General features: G+C 39.7%; 1 protein-coding gene across 3 annotated transcripts; it reads right to left on the reverse strand.

Moving 5' to 3' along the window:
* Positions 1-930: 930 nt before the first annotated feature.
* Positions 931-10706, reverse strand: pecam1a (platelet and endothelial cell adhesion molecule 1a). 3 transcript variants are annotated; one of them, XM_062438714.1, is made up of 15 exons: positions 10631-10706; positions 10496-10519; positions 8972-9271; positions 7572-7865; positions 7219-7479; positions 6793-7074; positions 6365-6664; positions 5987-6268; positions 3815-3947; positions 3624-3691; positions 3459-3512; positions 2765-2854; positions 2608-2664; positions 1964-1986; positions 931-1239 (listed from the first exon to the last, which is right to left on the reverse strand). In XM_062438714.1, the coding sequence occupies exons 1-15, from the start codon at positions 10689-10691 to the stop codon at positions 1096-1098; spliced, it is 2373 nt and encodes a 790-aa protein (XP_062294698.1). In that variant the 5' UTR covers positions 10692-10706; the 3' UTR covers positions 931-1095. The 3 variants fall into 3 exon arrangements, with proteins under 3 accessions (XP_062294698.1, XP_062294697.1, XP_062294699.1); XM_062438713.1 differs by having other exon boundaries at positions 931-1242; XM_062438715.1 differs by lacking the exon at positions 3459-3512 and having other exon boundaries at positions 931-1242.
* Positions 10707-20695: the final 9989 nt, after the last annotated feature.

A 20695-nucleotide genomic window follows, 5' to 3' on the forward strand; every position in this document is an offset into this window, starting at 1 on the left:
TATATTATGTCACTTAAAGGTGCAATGTGTAGGATTTGGTGGCATCTAGCGGTAAGTTTGTAGATTGCAACTAACTGAATAACCCTCATTAACCCCCTTCCCCTTCCCAGAGTGTAGGAAAACCTACGGTGGTTGTGAAACTCGTGAAAAACATGAAAGACCCTCAGTGTTTGGTATGTTCGCTCTAGGCTTCTGTAGAAACATGGCGGTGCAACATGGCAGGGGACCTATCCCTATGTAGATATAAACAGCTCATTGTAATGTAACAAAAACACAAAGATTCCTATTGTCAGTTGGTTATACATGAATTAAAATATATTTTAATATTTTATTCCATTTCTGCCAAGTCCGTTACGCTAGATGCCACTAAATTCTACACACCGGAACTTTACAGTGTGAGTTCATTTAATTTAATAATGTAGCCTCTTCTTATGCACAGCCAGCTTCAGTATACATAGTCTTAGTCAACATTCGATTCACCTGTTAAACATACCAGCATATATAGGTTAGACCTTGAATATGTTCATGTTATGTCACTCAATTAAACATTAGATAATGGAAAATGAAACTGATATCTCTGGACAGTGAAAGCCCTTCTCACATTAAAATAGATCACAGCCAGATGGCACCAAGTTTCCATGCAGTGTTGCCTAAAGTCTGTCCTCTAGTGGTTTAAACAGAAAACACAGACTCTCACACAGCAGAGGGAGCTAATGAAAGTGTTACCAGCCACATCATTAAGAGACAATACTGTGCTGACTTCAAATACCTTTCTTACCATTCAGAATCTGTCACCACTGCCACAAGTGGAAGGATATAGATCTGAATGTCTTTTCCTCTTGTGTTACTACACACATCCTCTCTCTGCATTTTGGCAAAAAAACTGAGAGAGACAAACACTTAAGAAAAACATTTTTATTTGCCCTTCCTCAAAGGCAAAGCAAGTGAATTTACAACATGGAATGTTCTTTGCAAAGCGCTAAAAAAAATACAAAAAGTATGCAATTGCTCAGGGCTGTTTAAAGTTGTTCAGCACAACAGATTCCAGCTGCATTAACGAGCCGGATGAATAAATATTCTCATTGAGTCGTTTTTTCATTCCCCGTGGTCGGCAGTGCTAGTGACAGCACTATTGTCAATCTCATCTATGTGGTCATCCTGGACACTATGGTTGCCATGGTTACCATGGTCACTGTGGTGATCCGTATCATGATTCAGCTGTGCATATTCCACTGACCCCTGCTGAGAGGGGAAAAAATGAAATATGAGGCTTGTTTGTAGAAATAATAAGAGCTCTACACTTTGAACTGGACTGACGCTGGTTGCAAGATGACTACCGTACATGACACTCATGCCCTGCTGACTGCTTTTAGTTAGCAATTTGTGATTCATAACATGATGCTAACACATTATACATTTTTTAAAATATTTATTAGTTAGTTTAATTATTTTTGTTGATTACGTTAGGTTCAAAAACAGTTGTGAATTTCCTTGAAATGACTGCACCATATAAACCCACGTAAACATAAATATTCATTAACTATTGTAAAATTAATTTTTCATTTATGATGTACTATATGCTTGTCTGTAGGCATGTTCAGCTGGCCTGTTGTGTACTAACTAATCGTCTTTGGGTTAATTTACTGGAATTGATTATATGGAAGTGTATTGATTAAACAATTAGTGCCTAATCACGTTTTTTTCCCCGGGAAAACATTCTTGGAATTTATCAAGAATTCATGGACCAGTAAATTAAAACATTACTGAGTGTTTTTGCAACTTGGAATAAAACTATTTCAGTTACCTACAAACAATACAAAAAGAACACAACGTGTCTCTGAGCAAAGACACAATAAATAGATGTCTGTGTGTGTGTGTGTGTGTGTGTGTGTGTGTGTGTGTCTATTTGTAGTATGAGCCTGTGTTCTATGCATGATGTGTGTAAATTTGCGTTTCCACTTACACCATCAGCCATCTCTGGAACACCTGCAAAAACAAAACCAGGGGACATGCTCAGGAAACAAAAGGAGTCTGAGGATTAAAGGAGGGCTTATATAGTCATCAGTATCCTCATGAACAGCTCCCTGCTCCCAGGAAATGGGGAACTTATCACGTCACACACATTCACTTTACTGTTAATGTGTACATGCTAATAGAGTCTTTTCTTACAAGCAAGTCAGCTCATAGAGCAAAAAAACAAACCTGATATTGTGCTCTCCCTCACCACTGCTGTATCATTGTTGATACCAATGCAGCTGACATTTAAACTGTTAGGAGTTATTAGGGACAAATGACTGAACAATGGACAAGAGTTCCCCCCATGAGTATCACACAATGGAGCACGATGCCCACTCAGTCTTAACGGATGTACTCGCTGTTTGGTTATAATTGTTTGAACAGTTCCCTTTGACGAAAGCAGGAAATGGACACCTGGCGACTGGGCCTTCTGTTTTAATGGGACATTCTTTCACTAACAATGCAGATGTTTACAGTTAGAGCTGATCCTGTTTCCTGGCGCTTTTTTTCAAACTTTAGAAAATGACCTAATTTTTTGTCACTGTGTAACGTCAGAGGGGTTTGAATGAAGAGGAGGATGTTTTTCCATACCTTGCTTGGAGTTGCGTACTTCGCTGTACACCGTGTCTGTTCCCTTTTTCACTGGTGCTGTCAAGGAAAAAACACATTATTCTTTTAGACACTGCCTCTAAGGTCAAAATTATTACGATTTACTTTGAAAAATATGAATGTTCAAAGGCAGTCTCACCTCTGTTAGGATCTGCCTTTCTGGTCTCAACCTCAGTATACTGAGGTTCTGGGTTTTCTGGAGAGGTCACACTATTCTGGTCTTCAGACTCTGGAGCACAATACAGTAGAAAGTTAAACTTCACAGCATTTACAGTTACAGAAAGTAATATTTCAAATGTATTTCCTTAATGTCAACAAATTCTATGAAAATACCAAAACCGACAATGAATTGATTCTACTAACAAGTATTGTCTGTGTAGTCAAACATAGTTAGTTTATAGTTTATTCCTCTGTATTCTCTCTCTCTGAGTGACATGTTCCTTCCTTACAACAAACAAGGCCACTGGTTTTTTTTTTGTTGTTGAGTCAATCCAACGCATATTTCCTGTGCTGTAAAAATCTACTAAAGCACCAACTGTGTATTAATCTGCCACTGAAAATAGTCCCTAACGGATGCACATTTTTACTTTGGTTCTGAGTAAAACTACACTGCCCAGCTAGTTTAGAAATGTTCTTAGCCTTTCTAAAAAAAAATTAAGCCATTTTTTTCAGTACCACATACAGGGTAGGGAAGTCAGAAAGTACTGAGAGACTGGCTAAAGCATGGTTGGTTATGGTCTTCTAATTTAATTTGTGGACAACAAGAACAATTTAGAATAACACTAGCCTCATCCTTTAATAATTGTATCACTACAATTAAAAACCCTACTCACCAGAGCCTGATACATGTTCACTCCAAACACTCTTTCCAATCATGCCAGGAGTGACTACACAGAGAGGACAAACAGCACCGGTCACAGTTCAAATGACATTTTTCTCATGTTAACACAACTACATAACTGCTTTAACAGTTTTCATATCAGCATACTAGGCTTTACCATTGGCAACCTCATTGACCTCTGCCTGGGTGAGGCTCAGCCGCTCTACCTTGTTGCTGGCTGACTTCCTATGAAGAGGTAGACACAAAACACAATCAGCTCTGTAAAACCATACTACCTACTCCTGTAATTCACACTACGTTGCCTTAAAAACACATATTCTTGATAAGAACATGAGCAATGTTACTCACACCGACAGCTCGCCTGTTCTTTTCCTCTTACATCGAAGGAGTCGTTTTTTGAGGATAATACAAAGGATCAAGGCCCCTGTGAGCAGGATGCAGAGGAGTGCTATGAGACCTTTCTTCCACCCAGCCATCTTCACTGTAGAATACATAAAATACATGGATAGGTATGAATTATATTTTAATTTAATGTTAGAACACAGCATATTACTTTCAAAATGGGCAGCAGGAATGTCAAGTATTTACTACTGGTTAAGATCATTTTAAACACATTTTTAAAAATGTGAATAAATGGAAAACCCAGTGCCTACTCTCATTAACATAATGAGGTTCTTCCAGTTCTTCCTCTAACCGGCACAAATACATGACATACCCCAAACCCTTAAAATAACACAAATCAAACCTCCTTTTAGACACTGTATTTATCTTCCTATATAGTTGTTTTGATCAGTAGTGGTGGAATCCGGCACTCATTTGCAGGATTCAATTCACCTACTTAAGCATTAGGGACTTACTTATTTGATACATATCTCATTAATATCAGCCAAATGTTTACTGTTCACTCTCCTACAGATGTGTTGTGTCATTGGTGAATGATTAGTTCAGGAGAACAAAACTTTTGTGTAAACCATCTGAACTGAATTACTTCCTGAAATGATAGGTTTAGCTGAGCTCTAAGTCAGTTGTGAGCGAACGTTATTCATTCAGGGATACACTCACTCACTTTGTGAGAGATTCAAGTCATTTTTCGCAGGAGGAATGGGGTGCATTCAAGACGGAAAATACACAGCTGATTCAGTTTGCTAACATTTAGCTGCGATGGTTCATCAACATCGGTCTTGGAGTACAATCCAGATACACTATATTGCCAAAAGTATTCTCTGAACTCTGAATGCTTCAGCATACCAAGAGGTTTTGGACAATTCCATGCTCCCAACTTTGTTGGAACAGTCTGGGGATGGCCCCTTCCTGTTCCAACATGACTGTGCACCAGTGCACAAAGCAAGGTCCATAAAGACATGGATGAGAGAGTTTGGTGTGGATGAACTTGACTGGCCTGCACAGAGTCCTGACCTCAACCCGATAGAACACCTTTGGGATGAATTAGAGCTGAGACTGAGGGCCAGGCCTTCTCATCCAACATCAGTGTGTGACCTCACAAATGCGCTTCTGGAAGAATGGTCAAAAAATCCCATAAACACACTCCTAAACCTTGTGGAAAGCCTTCGCAGAAGAGTTGAAGCTGTTATAGCTGCAAAGGGTGGACCGACGTCATGTTAAACCCTATGGATTAAGAATGGGATGTCACTTAAGTTCATATGCGAGTCAAGGCAGGTGAGGCAATCCTTTTGGCAATATAGTGTATATGACATTATCTCAAAGTAGGAAATAGTTCCAAATATTGAATTTAATAATTAGGTGTCCTGAAAATATACATGCTGTACACAATAGACTTGGCATTTTTATTGCAACCGGTATCTTTATCCAACTAAACTCTCAGCTCACTGGCTTATTTTTCACAAATGACCATTTTCATTTAGCGAGCTGAACTGAACGTTCGGCCATGTTTCAGAGTCAGTGAATGAATGTTTTTAATTAATTGTTAATGAAGTGATTCTAATGTTTCAATATAGTGAAAAGCACTGCTTCAAATTAAAAGCGTTCAACTCACATGCTGGCTTTAAGGGCAAAGCAGCCACAGTAAAATGCCATGTATTTTGTATCCGAGGTGAAGTGTTTTTTAGGAATGGTAAAAGAAGTAACAGCCACAGTGAGCTATACACGTCCAACTCAGCACGTGAACAACTCCTATTACTGTGTCCCACTGGAAAACTACTCACATTCGATCACATTTGCTCATGGTATGATGGAAGGGGCTAGTTATTGATGGACTTCTTTATTAAGACAACATGAGTTTGTCTGGCTGCACTGTAAACAAACACACCATCTGTCCATCTGCTGTATTTCTGGAAAAGTAGCTCTTTGTTGTAGTGTTAAAACACATTTGCTGTTAACAACACACACACACACACACACACACACACACACACACACACACACACACACACACACACACACACACACACACACACACACACACACACACACACACACACACACACACACACACACAACACACATCCATCATCCACGCTATTAACTAAAAATAAAGCGCACCTCCAATCATGATAGGCCGACTCTGTTTGGGTTCGTTGGCCTGGTTGGTGCTCACACAGTAGTAATTCCCTCTGTGCTGTCCTCTAACATTATAGATGCTGTAGGTCCCTTTCAGTTTCTCTGAGGTTTGGAAATCAAGTGCACGGCCTGTCTCAGTGTGATACCAGGTGAAGGTGATAGGAGGCGTGCCTCTTGAAACAGTGCAGACAAGAGTCACATCTTGTCCTTCAGGGATGTCCACCATGTTGGACTCAATAGTCAATATTGGTTTCGACACCGGCTCTGCAGAGAGTAAAATGTGTGTTAAACCTGCGATTCACAATGCTTACATACAATGTTTGATTGAATGCGATGTCATCGTTCCTGCATCCAACACACCTATGATTGTAGTTGAAAGTTGCAGCTGTTTTACTGATCCTACCACGGGAGGCTGGCGTTCATTGTTTTTTGCATGGCAAATAAACTTGTTGATGTCTGAGCTCTTCTGGATGGCTGAGGTGTTGAAGATGGCTTGTTCCCCCGGCTTCCTCACCACACTGAGCTCAGGCAACCTGTTCGGGCCGTGCAGGGTGTACTTGATGGGCAGGGTGCCGCTGTCACAGCGACAGAGCAGCTGGAAGCTCTTTCCCAACACCAGCGTTCCCCCAACCACACTCAAAACGGGGTTTGAAGCAGGAACTGAGAAAACAATCGTCAGCAAATAGTCAGTGAAGCAGCAAAAAGCATAATATGGACAGAAAAACATCTTTATTGTGATAATATAGTGATTATTTTGCTTCTGTCCTTCTTCCACGCACTTGACTTACCTTTGCCTTTAACAACAACTGTTTGGCTTTCTTTTACAAAACTGTGTCCAAGAGAAGCAGCCTGGGCTTTACAGGTGTAATTGCCATTTTTGTTGGGCTGTGCCACTGCATCGTATGTATGTCCACTGGTGAGTTTGACATTATCTTTGTAGATGGAGAACTGCATTTGTTCATTGTTGATCCTCTCAGGAAAATAAATGGATACAGAGCAGGTGAGTTTGAATTGTTCCTTCTCAAATATGTCTATGGGGTTCACACTCAGGTGTGGCTTTGAAAACAGCTCTGTTGGGGTGCAAAAACCAATTGATATACAATATTTATACAGTACATTTACATTTTAAACAGAAAAGGGGTTTAAACATAAAATAAGATGGGGCTCAAGGTTATATTAGATAATTGATGATAAGGATAATATTTGGTACTTGCCTCTGACTCTGATGGTTTGAACATTTTCTTTTTGCACACTGCCCCACACCGCCTTGCAAACAAAGTCACCAGAGTCCTCATTTTGTACTCTGAATCGATAAGAGAGGCTGACTGGGGCGTTCTTGAGGATACGCTTGTCCTTAGTCAGGAATACCTCAATGTTACTTGGTGGATTCACCACTTTACAGACCACTTCGATTAAATCACCCTCATAGACATTTGTGGAGGGCAGCACATTCATGACAGGAACAATGTAGAGTTCTGCAAAACACAACTCAGAATAGTTAATCACAAACTCTTCTTAAAGCAATGTGATCTTTTCTTAGAGACATAACTGCTGCTGATCTAATCACCTTTGACTATAACTTGAATCTCGTTGCTGTGGTTGGAGCGTCTGGACCCAGTAATGGTGAGCTCATAGTCACAGTACAGGTGTCTGTCTCCAACATTCCTCAGGACCAGCTTGGTCTCTGTTGAGTTCTGAGTTGGTGCTGTCTGCTTTATCAGTTGAGGATCTCCCGTCCTGAATTTCTGGTAAAACCGGAAGACAAGGTCTCCTTTCTCCTCTGGAGCACTGCAGGTGGCTATGAAGTCTTCACTCGCAAAAAGTTCACTCTTATTTAACAGAAGAGTGGGCGTCTGCAGCCCTGAGGAGAGACAAACCCAATATGACAGCTATAACAGTACACACACATATGAACTGCCTGGGTGTGTTGCTAAGACAGCCAGTGTCATTTGTAGCTGGGTAATTAGTGTTTTAGTTCTCACGTTGTGAGAAATTTCAAAAATCTGATGGCCATAGAAAGTTTGAATTGAATCAACAGAGATAATTAAGATTCGAAATATCATACCCATGGTTTTTCATGGTGGAGCCTATTTAGAGGAAATGTGTGTAAATTTGACATCCCTGACACTGGTTTTCCAAAGTTTACTATGAGTCATAAGACTTTTACTCCATGCATTGTGACATTTTAAAACATATTGTGCATTTTAAAACTCACAAATCAACTTTTAAGTTGATATGTTGAAAATGTTAGGAAACAGTTGCTTATTTACACTAACAGTTATGGATCAACATTAAAATTCATGTCTCTGTTTTTGGTCTGTAACATTTCCTGGAGGAAACATTTGACTCTTTAGATGCTAAATGCTCCATTATGTTCACCAGCTAAGCACAAACTGTGTCTAAATGCTGTTTGGTGCTGAGCTGGTAGTGTATAGTGGTTTCTTTAGAACTTTTTCACCGAAAACAGTTGCCCACTAGTTGCCACTCAAGGTCTATCAAATTTAAATGTCAGGAGCTGTACTGAATTAAACTACAGAAAACTTGCATATCCTTTTTACAGCAGCATTGTTTTGTTTTTCTTTGTCCTCTGAGTTATACTTAATGCAACGCTTTTCAGCAGCTCCCTATCAAATGTTTGATGTTGGAGCCTCCTTGAACACAGCACCATTTTCAAAATCATTGCAACTCAGAGGTGCATTACTAACTTTACAAAATAATAACACACACAAAATGTTTAGAATGATGGATTTTCTAACTCAAATTCATTTTCATGGCCTTATTAGTTTACATAGACTTCCCCCAACAGTGCTGATATATGGGAAGATTATTAAGTTCAAATATTTTTATGTTATCTTACCCATGTTTTACAAATAATAACAACAACAGACGAAAGACATTAAAACCAAATAATCCATATTCATACAAAATATAAAACATATTGTACCACATTGTCCTTTTCAGCCATACCTGTGATGATGAGTTTTTCTTCGGTGCTGCTTCTGGTCTTGTCATTGACTGTTACCTCACATTCATAACCCCCAGAGTCGGCTGCCCTGGCTGGGTTGAGTTCATACAGCAATGTGTCTTTTGTGGTGGTATTGGAGTAGACCGGAATGCCGTTCTGTATAAACTTGAAAGTGTTCTTCAGGGAAAGAGAGATTTCTTTCTCGCTTGAGACAGACACCTGGCAGCGAAGAGTCACTGGTATTCCGCTCTCAACTTCTCTGCCGGGTTCGATTGTCAGTTCGACGGCATCTATAATGTATACTGTGGGTTCCAGTACCACACAAACATGCACACATAGTAGAGAGAAATAATGTGATTAGGACTGCATGTCTTACTTATATTAAACCAACATCAGGGACTGATACAATACAAGAGTCAGAGTCTATTATTCTCTCAACAATAAAGGTGAAGTCCAGAGGAAGGCGCTCCCTTGCAATCTACTGCACAGTAAGCAGGAGTTGCGAAAGGAAGGAAAAGCTTTAACAAACAATGTCTGACCCTCTCCTTCCCCCTGGGAGAGCTGTGTTGATTTATCCCAGTTTCTACTCACTCTCAGTAACAACAACTGTAACCTGCTTCAACAGCTACGAAACAATCACTTTGATTATTTTCATTCTCACTTCTGCTGGTTATTTTGTATTGATTATCAGTTAATTGTTTTGTTGATAAAATGTCAGACATTAGTGTAAAATTATGTTGTATTGTCCAACCAACAGTCCAAAAACCAATAACATTGAATTCATTACCATTTACAGCAAAAAAAGCATCAAATTTACAAATATTTGGTTTTCTTGCTTGAAAAATTATTAAAACAATTATTCAAACATCAAAATAGTTGCTAATTAATTACTAATCGATCTATCAAATAACTATTGCAGCTCTAAATTCTTTCTTGACCTTTGGGATAGTATTGACTGACACAATGGTCTTTACTGAAAGCTTTTTTTTGTGGAGAAGTTCAAGAAAAAAGCCTTTTTCTTTCTTTCTTTTTTTTGTGGAACTTTTAAGAAAGACATGCCCTTATTGGAACTTCGCTAATTCTCTTTCTTATTATCATTGACTAATATTGACTATTGACTGCCTCAATAGCTAGCTAACAAGGAGTCTTACATAAACCTTGAAGCTAAAAGATAACAACAATAAAAATGAACATTTTGATTCACATTCTTGTTGTTTCAAAGTGACTCAAAATTTAAGATGCTGATTCATGCTCATGCTGATCTGAAAAATGACCTTGCTTCACCTGTGACAACTAAAATAGCTTCAATGAAACACACCAAAGACTTTAAAATATCAAGGAGGCCATAAGTGCATAAAACAATGCCCACGCCCTGCAACAAATAACTCTTTTGGGTGTATGAGGTAAAAATAGCCTCATTGTCTAATACAGCAAAGACTGGGTAACCTCAAACTGTCTCCACACCATACAAACTACAACCCTCCAGACCAATTATTAGATCAAATATATAAGACAGTTATACTTACATGACTGCACTCTGGCACATTGCCCTGTGTTTGACGAAAAGAAGAGAAAGAGAAAACAGGAAACAACAAGTGAGAATCAGGTCTAACTGTAGGAACATCCTTTATCATTGAAGCAGCACAACAGTGGGTCCTTACAGAAGTGTAGAAGGCTGGTGAGAAGGAGCAGCAGCAGCCGGTTGGGGGGTCTGGAGTCCATCCTGAGTGATGGTAGTTCACTACTGTAAGATTAAGATACAGCTGCGAAGGGCCGATGAGACAGAGGCCAGAAGGGCAGGGGAGGTCCGTAGGAAGGGAGAGGTGGAGTGTGTGTAAAACAAACTTCTTTGTGTTTGTGTGTGTGTGTGAGTTAGGCTCTTATCATTAACACTCCTTCTGCTGGTTGAGTGACCAGGAAATGGCTGTTACTTCCTCATTTCCACATTTACTGGTTTCTATTCGTATGCAACAGAAGAGAGATTTCAACAATAAAGCAGGCGACCCTTGAAGAAATTTTGCACTTGTCCAGTTTGAGAGTAACTTACATAATTTTCACCAAAAACTACATGACAACCATCCGTATATTCTATGACTAATTATGATGATATTAGAGACTAGAGGATTAGACAAATCAAAACAACAAACACACCAAGAGGCCGTGCTCCACTTTGCTTGGCCCTCCAGCTCACCTCGTAAATTGTTAATGCCATCTGCTGTTCTCGACTGAACTGCAGGGATTCCTAGTGGGTCGTCCGATCTCTAATGGAATCTATTAAGCATAATAAAAACATACAGTGTTTTGACATCTACCACCTTACACTCTGACAACTGAATCCTCTCTCCAGTGCGCTTGTGTAAAACAGAGATACAACCATGATGGAGCCACTGAATCTTTTATAGGATACAAACTAAGATCTTAGCAACTGCCAAGCTTAAACTGCAAAGTAGTGATGATTTATATATGATGGACTTGCACAAAAAAATCATCAAGTGTTTGGGTGGTTTAAGGAGACATACACAGTATGCAGGAATGTTCTTTTAAATGACTATGGGACATCATGGATGTGTTTGCACATCCAATAAAACACTTTGGTCAATGGGACTCCTTTGGGGGGCCATCCCTCCACTCCATCCCATCACTGCTAATATGTTGAATGCTAATATCAACAGATTACAATTGCAATTTTAGACTTTTGCACATAGCTGTAAATATTTTAATAACGAAGAGGGAATTGGTCAGATTTTTAAATGTATTGCCGCATCTTGCACAGCATCTTGCAATACGTATCTGTATCCACTGAGAGGTGCTGAAGATTAACAGAAAACCAGGAGCTTGAAAGGCTCACACCTTTTGCTCTGCAGCGGTATCTGCATAATGCTCCCAGTCAATCTTACTTGTGCTATATTAAAAACCCCCCCCAAAAAACCCTAATGTTTTCAGGCTTTAAAGCGGTTCAGTTTATCTACATTTACAGATCTGATACAGATGTGCGGCAGAGGTGACCTTGTTGGGAGACTGTCATTTCAGCACAAACTGTCCTATCTTACTTAGGCTGTTAACACTGTAAACCATGAATGGTACCAGTCTGCATCAGTTAAGTGTCTGTCATCTGATGGATGGCTTCATCTCCAGAGCCTCTTGAAATGTAAGGACTTTAAAATGTCTGAATGATTACTTATACACACCACATCTCCCAATGGTTATAACAGCACAAAAAGCTACCACTGAAAAACAGTAAGATACTTTAAGTAAGGAATGGAGCATTTGGAAATATGCTTTTTAATAAGCATTTGAAAACTAAGAGCACATACAGGGTGATGTTCTTAAATGTGGTGCATCACACTGTTACTGCATGCTGGACTCATGCTGGACACTCCAAATGAAAAGGCATTGTCCTACAGAATTTCTTTCTTTACTATTCGCCAACTGCTGCAGCTCTATGCTGCTGGGTAGATGTTCATTTAGAGTAAGCTAACATGCTGTTTTCCCCATCAGCTCGTTATCCAACAGGGGAAAGTTATTTCCTTTCAGACACTTAGGTATTCTTGAGTGCTCTCCATAATAGCATTAGAGATTGCTCTAATGTGCTTGTATACTTACAGTATAAACATGTATATTACTTTGCAACACTTTGACCACAAATGCCATTTTTTTCTTAACAGTTACCAGAAATGCACACACCAGTGTTTCAGTGGGCCAACAGTTGGTGTCAGATATGACTGTGATCCTTTTCGACATATAACCCAATGCAGGAAATAACCTAACACTGGCAACATGTTGTACTCTGAGCTCACTGCTGTGGATGGCTCTAATCAGCCAGTTCATGGTTAGTTTAATTTAATTGTGCAGTGAGTTACTCATAATTTCATAGAAATTTTACATAAAATACTCATACGCTGCTGTGGTCTGTGATGTTTGAGTGTTTTTGAGGCTGGTCAGGATGTGTGTGGGTGGGTTGGACATTGGTAATTTGAAAACTTGACATTTTTACCTGCAATTATTTAGTCTACTTGATATTTCAGCTTTGTTTAAAATAAATGCCACTTGCTTGTAAAACACACTAATGCTGCTGGATGTGCATGGTGTAGGACAACGTTTGAATGCATGTACTGGACTTCCATGACTGTTGCACTGAAAGGAGTGATTGATGGTGGCCACGGTAGCACCATTGACACTGTCAGTTCTCCAGTGGGTCCAGGGTTGGCAATGTGATTGATGTCTTCGCCCTGGGCTCTGTACTGGCAGCACTTCTCTCAGTCTGCCAAACAGGAAGTGGCTCTGCTGAAAACTGTAATATGGATCCCAGCCTGTTAAGATTCAAACGACCCAATGATGCATGTCGTGCAGGTGGTTTTGGTCTTGAGAGAGCTCATGAGTGTTGATCCCAAAAACATATCCATCACACAGGCAGCACACAAGCCCTAACTTGGGATTACCCTCAACCAATTTACTGTATTTATGAGGTACGCCCTTCAAACTGAATGGTGCTGATGTTGCTGTGAATTACACAAGGACATCCTCTCGTAAAAAATGTTAGTCTAAAGAGGAGGAGAAAATAGAGAGATGGGTAAAAACTAATTTAGACTGCTACTTTATTTAGGCCTATGGGAAATGTTGCTGGATAATAAAGCACTCCATTGAAAGACATGATGATGGGAAATGTGTGTCTGCTCTGAGGCGAAACTCTTCAGGGCCTAATTACAAGTAATCAGCTCAACCGTGGTAGAAAATCTAGCCTTTACATTCAGGCAATTGTAGTTTTAGTGGACACAAACTGGAACAAATGGTTTAATACAACAAACGGAAAGAGAGGAATTTATACGGAACAATGGCACTGTAGTGTATAAAAAGACATTCATATGAAGAGTGTTTGCTGTATGACTGACTCTGCCACCCACAGCCAAATGTTGACTTTACAAAGCCACTTACCATCTCCTCCTCCCTGGCATGGTGTGTTGACAGAGTGCAGCCACCTGCGTCCCCAGAGAGCTCTGCCACCTCACATCGGACTGGGTGACCTAAAAGTGCAGATGACATGGAGATGTTTCTGCCTATGGTGCAAAAGCCTGCAGGAGGCAAGGAGCATGCTGCCACAAGGCAAAGCTTTGAGGCTACCCGCTCAACAAGACCTCACCTCCATTTTTCTTTCACTGTCTGTTCCTGTATCAGGACTATTCTGCTTCACTAATCATTCAAAAACAGTATTTCCTCTTTGTTTCCACTATCATAATTTTTTTTAATTTTTTTTTTTACAATGCTAAATATCACTTTTTCTGTCTCTTTCTTTCCTCCTGGCTCCACTCGCATCATGTCTGGGGAATCAAAAATAAATGATCAGAGAGGCTTAGCTGTGACAGCGCTCTCTCTGCACCAACTCTCCTGGGTGTTACTGGGGAGAATCAAGACAATGCTCCAGGTCCTGGTATAGCAGCAGGTTTATGGCAGCACAATGAAGCAAAGGGGACACAGAGAAAAGTCATGCTCATTGTTCCATGCTGCAGAACATTAACGGTGAGCTTTCATGGATGTGTGCATCACAGCGCAGGTAGCCTTCAAACCTCCACTTGTCGCTCCTCGGTGCACCACATGTATTCATGGTGTGCAGTGTGTGGACATCTCCATCTGAAACTCCACAGGGGGCTATTGCTCTGAGATGCCTGCTGTGTGCTCACTCCCCACAAAAATCTAGATCCAAGTCCCCCTCTGTTCACATGCTGGTTTGAACATGAGCCAGATTTGTTTTTTCTTTCTCCCTCTCTTTTGTTCTTAGGACCCCTGTTAGATCCACCCCGCTGAAGTGTCCTTAAGCAACACACTAAAGTAGTGCTGGTTGGTTACAGAAAGAAAGATGCAGAGAGAGAGAGGATCACATCTGTTAGACTGTTATTATCTATTATGCAGGAATCAAAAAATGCCAAAATAAATTGCCACCTTGTTTTTTTCTCATCAGCGGTGTGAAAGGGCCTTCGAGACTGATGTATAAAAAATTGTGTTTATATGTGAGGCATTCAGGCCCCATTTACATCTGGTATTTACATGTGATCTGTATCTGGAAGATATGAATTAACATGTGAATTAAAATGTCAGCCAACATGGTGTGTCCCAGGTCAAGGGGCACTTTGATAGGGGACATATCATGTATATATCCAGGTCTATATTTTCATTCTGAGGCTGGTATATCTTTGCATGATTTGCAGTAAAAAACAATAACAATTTACATGTGTTTTTCCTTATCCAGGATATCAAAATACAGATGGCACACTAAGTGTAGATGGGTTCTCAGAGTAGAAGCAGCACTGTATTGAGAAAAGTGGAAATAGGCTCAATTATGTTAAAACACTGCACAACAGTTTATAATATTACCAGAACTTATGGACTCATAAAGTCATTATATTTGTCCTCCTTTTGGATGATTGTGAAGTAAATTGTAGAACAATGCAGTGCATTGCTGATTGACTCCCATTATCTTTCAACACAATGGGAGTCCATTTTTTGCAACCTTGGAAGTGGGTTTCATGCAAACAAGCCAATATCCACTCACAACCATTGGCCTTTCTCTACCACAGTGTGCACCAAAACATAGAGTCTAGTTTGACACAGATTTGGAAAGCAATGCAGAATCAGACAGGAAACATGCCAACCAAGAGCCTCAGGTAAATGTGGCTGTGAGTGTGGGCGGGGTGAGGAGAGAAGCTCTAAATAGCCTCTTCAGAACAGAGGCTCTCCAGGGAGGTGAAGCTTTCTTTTGGTTCTCACACTGTACATCACGCATGCAATGGATGCTGGTTCATCTTAATACTCGTAGACCTGCATGACGGATCATCTCTGACTTGCCTTATCGCTGTGCAGAATCCATTTGACTTTAGTGTGTCAGCTCTCTTCTCTGGATGGTGCTCCAATCTAAAAGGTTGACAAAAGAAAGTGTTTCTACATCCATTGTTTTAAAAGTCTTTTTGGATTGTACCTGGTTCTGGTTCCTGAGTTAAAACACACATGCACAGATACACAGTTTGACCTGCAGTGTTGAGTGTAAAGCTATCAACCCCCACAACAGCAGGGCTACCTTGGTTAATCATTATAGTTCTGATTAAAGTGTGCATTTAACCTCAGTACTTAGCTTTGTTAAAACCCTGTGGTTGGAGGGGCATCTGGGAGGACCCACTTACAATCAATATGAGCATTATGTTCATTCATCGGATAAAACAAAAGACCAGCTCCTCTGTGCAATCACATCCCTACTCCGGCTCTGTTCAGGACTCATTTAGTTATAGAAACTGTGAGTGAGTGTGTGTGTGTGTGTGTGTGTGTGTGTGTGTGTGTGTGTGTGTGTGTGTGTGTGTGTGTGTGTGTGTGTGTGTGTGTGTGTGTGGGAGGGGAAAGATGGGCCTTTTTCTCTGCACCTTCCTACCTCGAAATATCTCAGAATGACTTCAGAGGACTTTCCAAAGTGTTACTGTCTGCATGCCACTACTGCCTACAGGAAAACGGAAATGTTTCAATCTGCAAACGTCTGAAATGTTCTAAAGTTCTGAGATTTTTTGCACAGTTGAAACATGAAACTGCTTTTTAAATACAGATAGGAGAACACTTGGAGGTGCAAGGCTTGACATTTTTGCTTATTTTCTCAGTAAATGTCAATAACAGCCCACTTTAAAAAGGTAAATACCAGCACACAGGAGAGTAGCAGGAGAGACATGTCATTATAGTGAAGGGGAAGAGGGGACTAAGTCATTTATTACAGTAAGATAGCATGGAACATTACATAACTCCAAGCCTTTTCTGGCATTGGCCTTTGTAGTGGAACAATATGTCTCATTTAAGAGGAACACTAATTAGCTTAAAAGTAGCTAACAAAAATTACGACAACATGCTTTCTAAGTGTCTTAGACAGTATCTTCTCAGTGGAGCTGAACATGTAGTCTTATTGTCACTCTTTTTCTTTAGAAAGCTGGTCAAACAAAAAGTTGTACTTTCTTATTTACTGTTTGTTGTTGACATGGAAACCAATGACATTTTGTTCGGCATATGGCTGCTGTACTCAGCATTTAAAGTTGATGATGGACACAAAATCTTTTAAGTATCAAACACTCATAAACTTTTAGGACTGAACAATTTCTGAAATATTAGTATCTTGCTGAGGTGGCAGTTGGGCTCACAGAAGAACGAATTCTAATGGTGATCCAGTTAATTAAAAAAACAAAATAAAAAAACAAACAAACTTTGATATACTCTGACTTAAATGTCAAAATATGTTGTTTCTAATTGCCTGCCAGAATAACACATATAAACATGTTCTGATCTGACGCCCCTATCAGCAGGACAACAGTATTTATCATTGCCCTTGAAAACCATTTTCTGATCTGACACCACCATGGTTAAAAGCTACCCTGTAGAGTTTTTTTTCTTTACAACAAGTAGACCAAGACCACATGAGTGACTCCCTGTTTTGTTTGTGTCACACGTGCACAATCTCACAGGTGGCAAAGATTCATATCCTACTATTTTGCTGATCGACAGATGGCATCTGCCATCAAGGAAACGGAGCATTAATAAAACTAGCTTTACAAATGTTTCATGTTTTTTTAATTTCATGTTTAATTTGCTATACCTCAGAGATACACGTGATGCATTTTGGTGAGTAACACTCAATGGTAATATGACTTCTGTTTGATTTTTACAAGAAAACTACACAAGGCACTTTTAAGGTTTCTGTGGATTTAAGCACAACAACAATGTTGACTGTCAGGAAACAGGAAGTGAAAAGCACTCTACCATAACTTTGACATTTTGTTAACTCATACATTCACCTCAGACTACTCCTTCTTTTGACTTTGTGGCTCTGTAACACTATTTCCTCCTATTTCCTCCTCTGGTCCTCTGACAGACAAGAATCATAATTTCTACAGCTTTTTTTTTTTGGAATGACAGTCTGGTCAAGCCTAATACTTCATAGGTTGCAAATGCTTAAAAAAAATCAAGATATGACAAAATACACTTAAAAGATAAACATGAGAATTGCATAATTAGTTTGTGCATATTAGAGCATGTGCCTCCTGCTCCTCCATTGGTCAAACCTACTCCGTTAGGTCACTCCAATGAATGATTGGCTCCAAGTAACACAATGCTAAATTGCCATTACACTAATCAATAGCCTCAAGAAACCATCTAATTCAATTTCATTCACTTTTCTTTATCTTCTCTACATTTGTGATGGTAAACTTATATTATACATATAATAAACTTATTATTATACTTATACTCAGCTGTGCTACATTTTGTTTAAAGGAATTACAACATCAGGTTTGCCAGCAATTAAGCCAAGGCAGAGCTGTTATTCCTATTTTACTACAGTGTTTTATCTTTTTCGGTGAGGCCCTTTGCAGTGCAATCATACAGGAGAGACCCAGCATGAATAAAACTGGATTTGATTTAAGAGTCATCTATCTCTCAGGATACCTATGTTAAGAATATTTGTGTATATTTCACAATGTTAAAATTTTATTTCATCACCAAAAGCACGCACTGTATGTGCTCAACTTAAAATTCAAGCTAAGGATGAGATGCAAAGACAGAAAGGCTCGAGATGATAGCCACCACCCCACCCCACCCCACCCCCACACACCCTACTTATGTCTGAATTCAGTTCTTAATGAGTATAAATAAAATATTTGATGTACACAAAGAAAAAAAGCTCCATTTTTAAATCCAATTAATATGACTGCAGAGAAGGTCTTTATCAATAATGAAATGACTCACTGGGGAGGAAGGAATAAATGAAAGTGTGAGAAAAGAAAGGATAGGTTGTGGAGAGAGAACACATGAACTGCAGCTTGAGGAGAGTGATTACAGTGCTAAGTGGAGGTGAATTTCTCTCAACCCCAACATGGAAATGAGACACAACAGGAGGATGTAGATGGATCGGACAGATGTGGAAAAAAGGGATAGTGGGGGAAAATGAGGAGCAGGTAAAATACAGTTTAACTGGGGCATGTCTTTCCTTGACCTTGACCTTTTCTCTTTCTCTTAAATAATTAGTGAGGAGATAATAGGAAAGACCTGACTACTGACACCACAGAGTCGTCTGTACACCAAAACATCAGACAATAGGACGTCGTCAGGCCTTGGCAGTGTTGCAGTGTATTCAGGTATGAGACATAGTATATTTTTATGTCCAGCCATTCAGATGTGACTTCATTGGGTGTTACATTCCTTCTATTCACTTTCTGTCTGTCAGGAACATTTACAGTAAAAAAAAGGAGAAAAAACAGACAATGAGGCATGTGTTAAGGTGACCTTGGTGCTGCTTTGTAGCGCATCCAAGCACAGAAACTATTCTGTGAATGACAGCAATTTTGTTTAAGAATAATTAGAGACATTTTTGACCGGAATATAATGAAATGGTAACCATAGTAACGGCCCTGCTGATAATGAGAAGCTGTCAGAAGGCCTGTCTACCTTTGTCTGCAAACGTCAGGAGGATGAAAAGAAGGGGATGAATTCCTTTGATTTCACCAGTTTAATAGGACCAACCACAGGAAAAAAGATGAACTGATGTTAGATGGGGTGAAAAAAGAAAGACGAGGAGAGGGGCTGAGCCTCTGGTGCATGAGGGCGCATGAGGGGGCATTGCATGCTGTGTCACCTCATTTAAAATCCAGTAACCTCTCCATCACACACGCAGTCTGTTTTCGGTAGTGTTTTCGAGTAATGTCTTTCAGTTTGAAGTTTGCTACCAGTCTTCTGGTACGATCGTTAAGGTTCATCATTGGAGTGTCAGTGGAAGGACCATAGCAAAAAGAAGAGTTTGACAAAATAACTTTAAAATATGTCCAGCTGAAGCATCATATTAGCACCAAATAAATTATTTTTGTACAGAGGTAGGACTTCAAATTCACTCACATTGCATTGCATCTGGAAGGAGCTCCTAATGTCCAGTATGAACAGGAGGAATGCAACAAAATTGACACTTTTTTGTTGCATTCCCCCTTGCATTGTCTTGCATGGCTCCTCTGGTGTGACCTTATGCTCACACTATGTGCATTACAATTTACATCAAGATGGCATACCATGATCTCTGTGTGTACAAGCATCCAGGGTGCACAGTTAAACGGAGGGGTTTAAGGAAGCGTCAGCCGAGAAAGAGGCCCCTGCTGCCGGACAGGTGGGTGGTGCATCCAAAACAATAAAAGAAAGAGCGTTTGGTTGCAGATTTTCACCCCTTTAACTATGAGTTTGTACTGATTCACATATTTAAGTCCAGCTTGCTGTTTTTTTTGTGATACTTGCACACTGGTATAATGTATCCAGACTTGATGAGAAAAAAATCTTTGTAAATAAAAAATAACCCTAATTAAAGAGATATATCTGCTCACTAATTTTGTCTTTGCTAAACGGCTGCTCTGCTGGCTGTCAACACACCGTCATAATAATGAGTCAGTCTGATTGGATGGAAAGCACGCAATGCATTCTGGTTGTGGTAGGGTTCCTACTTAAGAGCGGTATGGGGAATCTACAGTCGTTTTCTCAGTATTCTCTAGTCACAGGACACCAATTTAAAAAATAACTGCACATTTCTACTACATAGGTGACCTAGTTTTATGAAACCATCATATTCACAGCAGTGAATTTTCCCTTTAATGGAATTCAAAGAGTTTTCCTGTGATGAAACATGCTGGATGAATAAAATTGCCGTGTCTTGTTTTCCAAGTGTAACAATAACTAAT

The sequence above is a fragment of the Scomber scombrus genome, chromosome 18 (genome assembly GCF_963691925.1).
Source record: "Scomber scombrus chromosome 18, fScoSco1.1, whole genome shotgun sequence".
Classification (NCBI taxonomy): Eukaryota; Metazoa; Chordata; class Actinopteri; order Scombriformes; family Scombridae; genus Scomber; species Scomber scombrus.